This window comes from Nicotiana tomentosiformis, chromosome 9, assembly GCF_000390325.3.
Source record: "Nicotiana tomentosiformis chromosome 9, ASM39032v3, whole genome shotgun sequence".
Lineage (NCBI taxonomy): Eukaryota > Viridiplantae > Streptophyta > Magnoliopsida > Solanales > Solanaceae > Nicotiana > Nicotiana tomentosiformis.
Window position 1 is genome coordinate 109,270,510 of NC_090820.1, and position 8,409 is coordinate 109,278,918.

Consider the following 8,409-nt stretch of genomic DNA (forward strand, 5'->3'; position numbering starts at 1 on the left):
ATAGTCCACGACATCTGCATGAATTCGGGCGACTGACCCCGAATCTCCTAAAATTTTGCGTGTCCATAAAAATGACCTAATAAATAATAGTCATTGCTTCGTCATGATTGTTCCACATTTTTGGCATTTTAGGGTCATAAAATTGGAATTCAAGACGATTCCCAGATTTTCGTGTGATATAGTCCACGCTATCTGCATGAATTCGAGCGACCGACTCTGAATCTCCTAAGCTTTTGTGGGCAGATAAATGACCTAATGAATAATAGTAATCGCGTCGCCATGACCGTGTTTCGTTTTCATCATTTTAGGGCCACAAAACTAAAATTCAGGACGATTACCTGATTTTCGTATGCTATAATCCACGCCATCTGCATGAATTCGAGCAGCCAACTCTGAATTTCCTAATATTTTGCGGGCCCATAAAAAATGACCTAATAAACAATATTCATCGCTTTGCCATGACCGTTCCTCATTTTTTGGCATTTTAGGGTGATAGTACAGAAATTCAAGGCGATTCTCAAATTCTTGTGTGCTATAGTTCACGCTATCCATATAAATTCCGACGACCGAATTCGAATCCCCTAAAATTTTACGGGCATATCAAAAATGACCTAGCGAACAATAGTCATCGCTTCGCCATGATCGTTCCTTGTTTGTTGGCGTTTTAGGCTCATAAAATAGGAATACATGATGATTTTCAGATTTTCGTGTTTATAGTAGTCCATACCATCCGCATGAATTAGGGCGACCGACTCCGAATCTCTTATAATTTTGCGGGACTATCAAAAACTACCTAACGAACAATAATCATCGCATCGCCATGACCGTTCCTCATTTATTTTGGCGTTTTAGGGCCATAAAATAGGAATTCAATAGTTCACGCCATTTGCATGAATTCGTGCGATCGGCTCCGAATCTCCTAGAATTTTGCGCGCCCATAAAAAATGACCTAATGAACAATAGTCATCGCTTTGCCATGACCATTATAAGTTTTGCGGCGATTTAGGGCCATAAACAAGGAATTTAGAACGATTCCTAGATTTGCGTGTGCTATAGTCCATGCCATCTGTTGCGGCCAAACGCACACGCAAATATACACGGTCGTCAAGTAATAAAGTGATAAGATAGAGTGTCGAACCCACGAGGACTTGTGATTAACTATTAACTAAATTAGACTATCCTAATTATCTAAACAAGAGTTAAACCTAGAAGTATATGACTCTGATCTAATTAAACTAAAAAGAAAATAAATAATGAATTCTAAACAAAGGAAGTGTAGATTTTTATGTATTAATGTAATGAAAACGATCCAGGGTTATGGGTTATCTAATATTCCTATTGTATTCTTTAATTGAATTGGCTAACTAATTAATCTAGCTTATTGGTTGACAAGGTTAATATTGCTCATAAGAATCTGTCGAGTTCTTACTCGCCTATTCAAGCTAACTTAACGCCTATATGTCTATGGAGTTAGAACTAGCAAGAACGCATTTATAATTCATGTACATCAACCAAGCAAGGCAATTAGGTATATGTCTATCCTAACCGCGAATCCGTTCCTCGATGCCCAGGTTCAAGAACTTGCTCTACTCAATCCTATGTGCAGTTTAGAATTCTCACTTTCGAGTTCAACTCTAGATTCATAAATAGTATTTAATTGGTGATCAAGCAATCAAATAATTAAGCGTAGGATTGAGTAAATAAACTAATATGATAAATCAAGAAACCAAAATCAATATTCAAATAACAATAGTCATGACAGAACCATGACCCTAGAAAGTGAAGTTTAGTTCCACATAGACATAGCCTAACAACAAATCATACAAAGAAATATAAAAATTACTAAGTTTGAAGGAAGAAGATAAAATCTGGCCTCCACGGCGGCTCCTTGCTCTCCCTAGGTCGAATCCCCTTCAAAAGATATGTTATATTCCCTAAAAGAGACATTTTTGACTTATATATTGCGTACAAAAGTCGTGGGCCAAAGTTCCTATTTTTCTTTTTCGAATCAGCTTCAGGTATTGATGATGAGGTGGATGCTTCGCGTTTGCCTCAGCTTTAACTTCTCAGCATCGCATACTGGGGTGGATTCTTCGCGTCCACACTCTGTTCCTCCATCCCTGTTGTGCCCAAGTGCGGATGCTAAGGTGGATGCCTTCTCCCGACTTCACTGCTAAGGGTGAACCAACTAGCCTTTTTTGCAAGGTTGGATGTGACGCATCCACCCTATTCTCCTATAGTCGGAGCATTGTTTTCTTCATACTTTTGCATTCCAAACATCCTAAATCATCACATAAAACTTAATTAGTCATAAAACCAATAATTAACATGTGTTGGGCATTCTAAATATCAAATAGCACCAAAAAGCGGTTAAAACATGGGTAAAGTAATATTAAAACATACAAAAAAATATGGCCAACATCACCATCTGCATGAAGTCGAGTGACCAGCTCTGAATCTCTTAAAATTTTGCGGACTAATAAAAAATAATTTAATTAACAATATTCATCGCTTTGCCATGACCGTTCCTCATTTTTTGGCGTTTTAGGGCCATTAAACAAGAATTCAGGACGATTCCCAGATTTTTATGTGCTATAGTTCATGCCATCTGCATGAATTCGGGTTACCGGCTTCGAATCTCTTAATATTTTGCGGGCCTATAAAAATATTTTAATGAATAATAATTATCATTTTGTCATGACCGTTCCTCATTTTTTGGCATCTTAGGGGCATAAAATAGGAATTGAAGACGATTCCTAGATTTTTGTGTGCTATAGTCTACGCCATTTGCATGAATTCGGGTGACCAGCCCGGAATCTCCTAAAATTTTTCAGGCCAATAAAAAATGACTTAATGAACAATAGTCATCGCTTCGCCATGACCATTCCTCTTTTTTGGCATTTTAGGGCCATAAAACAAGAATTCATGACGATTTCCAAATTTTCGTGTGCTATAGTCCATGCATCTACATGAATTCGGGCAACCCGCCCCGGATCTCGTAAGATTTTTAGGCCCATAAAAATGGCCTAACGAACAATAGTAATTGTTCCGCCATGACCGTTCCTCATTTTTAGCATTTTAGGGCCATAAAACAGGAATTTAGGACAATTCCTAGCTTTTCGTGTGCTATAGTCCACCTATCTGCATGAATTCAGGGTGACCGACTCCGAATATCTTAAATTTTGCGGGCTCATGAAAATGACCTAATGGACAATAGTCATCGCTTCTCCATGACAATTCCTCATTTTTTGGCGTTTTAGGGCCATAAAATAAGAATTCAGGACGATTCCTAGATTTTCGTGTGCTATAGTCCACGCCATATGTATGAATTCGGGCGACCATCTCTGAATCTCCTAAAACTTTTCGGGCCCATCAAATGCGACCTAATGAACTATAGTCATTGCTTCGCCATGACCGTTCCTTATTTTTTGGCGTTTTAGAGCCATAATCAGGAATTCAGGACGATTTCTTGATTTTCATGTTCTATAGTCCACGTCATCTGCTTGAATTTGGGTGACCAGCCTTGAATCTCCTAAAATTTTACGGGCCCATGGCTGTTCTTTGTTTGTTGGCGTTTCAGGGCCATAAAATAGGAATTCAAAATGATTCCTAGATTTTCATAGTTCACGGCATATGCATGAATTCGGGAGACTGGTGCCGAATCTCTTAAAATTTTGCGGGCCTATAAAAATGACCTAATGAACTATAGTTATTGCTTTGTCATGACCGTTCCTCGTTTTTTGACATTTTAGGGCCATTCAAGTCGATTCCCAGATTTTCGTGTGCTATAGTCCACGCCATCTGCATAAATCGGACGATCGTCTCCGAATCTCTTAATATTTTTCGGGCCAATAAAAATGACCTAATGAATAATAGTCATCGCTTCACCATAACCCTTCCTCAGTTTTTGATGTTTTAGGGCGAGAAACGGAAATTCAGGACGAATTTCTGATTTCGTGTGCTAATAGTCCACGTCATCCGCATGTTGTTATGATAGTGGAAGCTTTCCCTCTCCTACTGCTCAACTCGTACTTTTCTCAAATCCATGCATGTTGTTATGATAGTGGAAGGTTTCCTTTTCTGCCTTTCTTGCTTGATTCATCTTTCATCTCCGGATTGAATGTACTACTCAACCCCTCTAGACTTTTCTCAAATCCATGCATGTTGTTATGATAGTGGAAGCTCTCCCTTTCTGCCTTTCTTTCTTGATTAATCTTTCATCTTATTGTCTTGTCCGAACTATCCCCTATCGAACTAAGAGTTTTATCTCTTGTCAACTGTTTCTATTCTATGGTCTTTCAAAATTCAGATTCTGTTAATGTTGAATATAAACATAAGGTTTCATTGAGGGTGAAGATCATAAAGGAGTCCCATATAAAAAAAATACTTTATTGAGTATATAAAAAACTATGAGAATTTTAACTGGGTGTATATTATTAGTCGATAAACATGTGAGATCTATTGGTCAAAGCGGCCAATAATACACCAAAAACATAAAACTGATTTGATATCACACGTTTTCATACGCTACAGTTTGTGAGGTCCAACAAAGGGGCTGTGGCGCAGTTCACTAGCACTTAGGTCTCATATCTTCTTGAGTAATCCTGAGGTCGAGAGTTCGAGCCTTTCTCACTCTACAATATCTTTTATTTATTTTTTTCCTTGAAATCCAAAATGTTAAATAATGGAAAAAGTAATGCATTCTCAATCACAAACGATGGTTACATATTTCTATCAATTTAGAAAAGATTACCATTATTAACTTCTTGAAAAAGCAACAAAATCTTATTGAAGAATATGACATAAAAACATTTCTTTTTTTGGTCTAAACTCATTTTACTATTTAGCACCATTATTAATGAATCTCTATTATATTGGATTACAACCTTATTTTTGATAGAAGTCTCTTGAAATAATTCTAACGCTTGCAAACAACTCCACGTCCATAAATCCCACTATTGCAACTCAAACTTGGCAACTCCAAATTCAACAAACCCTTATTATCAGACTGCTTTCCACTTGCTTGAAACCTAGCCACAGTACAATCAGCATCAAAGAGACTTGAAGTTGCAAAATTTTTGTCACCTCCCATTATAGGCATAAGAGCACCCATCTTAACTTTGCTCACGTAGTCCTTTCTATAAGTTTGCCCTAAAACACCACTCACTTGATCACTTAGAGAAACAAACTTGAACCCAAGTTCAAGATGAGCAAAGCAATCATCATTAGTTATGCCATAGTTATGAACTCGAGATTCATGTTTTGTTATGGGCACAACCTTAGCTGTGATCTTAAGAACATTTTCAACTTCGACGACAACGTCATTAGTGTTGCTGATTCTGGTAATGGAGATCATAGGTAAAGTTTCAGATTGCCACATTGCACCTTCAATATCAGGAAGGAATATAGCTTCACTGTCGAAATGGAGAGAGAGACGATCGATCGAATCATCCCATGTTGATGTTTTTAGTGCACCAATAGAGATTTTGTGAGTGTTGTAAAGGATAGCAATAGATTGTACCCAAGTGAAATCTCTCTTCATGTTTTCATTTCTTCTTCCTATGAAATGGGCATTGATATGGAATTCAGGGTCTGAGACTAAGCAAAAATCTTTGTCTTTCTTGCCATGGAAGTAGAAAGTAATTCCATCTCCACCAATAAAACGTGGATCTTGGCAAACTGCTCCAGGCTTGTCACACTCTGCATCCCAAATAAAAGTAGTCGGTATATATAATGTATAGTTTAGTTTTAACATAAAATAGGGAGGAAAAATATAAAGGAATTATTGCAAAAACATTTAGGAAATTACTTCTTCTGTTTTATTTTATTTGCTTTATTTTGATCGGGCACGAAGTTTAAGAATGTAAATAAGATTTTCCAAGGTGTGTATAATTATTGAAAATGTCCTTAGAATTTTGTAGTTTTAAATAAATATGTATAATCATTTCTATAAGGGAGTGTCATTAGAGGTATATTATATTGAGGAATATTAAAATTAAAAAGTTACTAAGAGGCATTCTTTTTTTTGAAACTTACTAAAATAAAAAGCAAGACATATCAATTGAAACTGTGGATCGAGTAATAACTTACTACAAACGGGCTTGCAGGTGACACAATCAACTTGACAACTTGTAGGGCAAGAGCTTGGGCATACATGTTGGACAGCATAACAACTGGGGTAGAATTTGTTCTTGCACTTGACCTTCTTTGGTGTGGGTGGTTTAGGAGTGGGCGATGGATACGTAGGAGGGGGTGGAGAACCAGATGAGGGTGGTGGAGGAGAAGATGGTGGTAATGGTGGTGAAGATGAAGGAGGAGATGAGGGTGGCAAAGAAGGCGGTGGAGTTGTTTCCTTAGGAGGAGTTGAGGGTGGTGGAGTTGCTTCATTGGGAGGAGAGGGGGGTGGTGGAGTTACTTCTTTGGGAGGTGGTGGAGTTGATTCCTTAGGAGGAGATGGTGGTGGAGTTACTTCTTTTGGAGGAGATGGTAGTGGTGGAGTTGATCCCTTGGGAGGAGATGGTGGTGGAGTTGCTTCCTTGGGAGGAGATGGTGGCGGAGTTGATCCTGAGCCATGATCACCATCATGATCGTGGTCATCACCATCATGTGGTGGAGTCTTTTCCTTGGGAGGATATTGGGGTGATAATGAGGGTGGAGTTTTTTCCTTGGGAGGAGATGAAGGTGGTGGAGGTGGGCCAGTGTGAGATCCTGAACCATGATCATCACCATCATCATCGTGATCATCACCATCGTGTGGTGGAGTTTTTTCCTTCGGAGGAGATGGGGGTGGATTTTTTTCCTTGGGAGGAGACGAATGTGGTGGAGGTGGGCCAGTGTGAGATCCTGAACCATGATCATCACCATCACCATCATGATCGTGGTCATCACCATCGTGTGGTGGAGTTTTTTCCTTCGGAGGAGATGGGGGTGGAGTTCTTTCCTTGGGAGGAGATGAATGTGGTGGAGGTGGGCCAGTGTGAGATCCTGAACCATGATCATCACCATCACCATCATGATCGTGGTCATCACCATCGTGTGGTGGAGTTTTTTCCTTCGGAGGAGATGGGGGTGGAGTTCTTTCCTTGGGAGGAGATGAATGTGGTGGAGGTGGGCCAGTGTGAGATCCTGAACCATGATCATCACCATCACCATCATGATCGTGGTCATCACCATCGTGTGGTGGAGTTTTTTCCTTCGGAGGAGATGGGGGTGGAGTTTTTTCCTTGGGAGGAGATGAAGGTGGTAGAGGTGCGCCAGTGTGAGATCCTGAACCATGATTATCACCATCACCCTCGTGATCATGATCATCACCATCACCATCATGATCGTGGTCATTACCATTGTGTGGTGGAGTTTTTTCCTTGGGAGGAGATGGGGATGGAGTTTTTTCCTTGGGAGGAGATGGGGGTGGTGGAGTGTTTTCCTTCGGAGGAGATGGGGATGGTGGAGTTTTTTCCTTTGGAGGAGATGATGGTGGCGGTTTTGACGAACCGTGATCATCAGGAGGTGGCACTGAGCCATCAATACAAATAGGCTTGCAAGATCGACACTCAGTTATGCAGCCATTGGGACAAAATTTGGGACAAACATGTGGAAGATTTTTACATTGCTTTATCTCATCATCTGAGCAATGAGAATGGCTTGGATGATCAGCTATTCCAGGGGGAGTTGCTTCTACCGTTGCTATTATAAACATTAGCAACACAATTCCCAAACCCACAACTAAGTGAGCTGTTGATCTAGCCATTATATTAGTCGCTCTCTAATTGTTCTAAGTACTTGAGTTGAATGAGTGATGAAATTTCCATTGCTACATCTCCTATTTTATACTTGTTGATGAAGGAGAACTTTAAGCCTATTATTTGGGGACTCATAATTGCATTGTTTGATTGGCAATTGATACGTTCTTTTGTAAGTTTCATTTCACATGCTTGTTTTCCCAAGTCGAAGTTAGTTAAAAGAACTCAATATTCTCTTTGATGTCTATATATTTTATCTTGCTGCTTCTAAAATGAAGATGTTGCATCACTTAGCCATAAATCTAGGACACAACACTTTTCAAAGTGCTTAATCTTTATTTCTATGGTGTACCTTTCCTTGAACATTGGAGTAGCTTCGAACTAAGGGGAAGACTCAAAATGAAGAAAGATGCTATTTCCTCAGGATAGGGGCAGAGCTAGAAGCCGGACTATTCGGTCGAACCAACCTTTGTTAGCATTTAAATTGTCGTTCTAGAAACCATAATCCATAAAGTTTAAATTCTAGATCTGTCAGGACTCATACATATAATAAGAGGCACAGACTTATGTTATCAAGTAAAGGGTCACCGGCACCCGAAAAGTTCAAGTTCGGCAAACTTTTCATGAATACAAGTATGTGTTTTTAGAAAATATTGATATATTAGTAATG

The 8,409-nt window shown here is 39.2% G+C and overlaps 1 protein-coding gene across 1 annotated transcript; it reads right to left on the bottom strand.

The window, feature by feature from the left end:
* Positions 1-4,755: 4,755 nt before the first annotated feature.
* LOC104110205 (extensin-2-like) lies at positions 4,756-7,816 on the bottom strand. Its single transcript, XM_009619656.4, has 2 exons — positions 6,091-7,816; positions 4,756-5,700 (listed from the first exon to the last, which is right to left on the bottom strand). Exons 1-2 carry the CDS (start codon positions 7,745-7,747, stop codon positions 4,919-4,921), a joined length of 2,439 nt encoding a protein of 812 aa, XP_009617951.1. The 5' UTR covers positions 7,748-7,816; the 3' UTR covers positions 4,756-4,918.
* Positions 7,817-8,409: the final 593 nt, after the last annotated feature.

Coding starts and splice junctions, on each gene's coding strand:
- LOC104110205 (XM_009619656.4), bottom strand. CDS start 7,747: ATGGCTAGATCAACAGCTCACTTAGTTGTGGGTTTGGGAATTGTGTTG. Junction 5,701..6,090: donor CACCTGCAAGCCCGTTTGTA/GTAAGTTATTAC, acceptor TTTGGGATGCAG/AGTGTGACAAGCCTGGAGCA.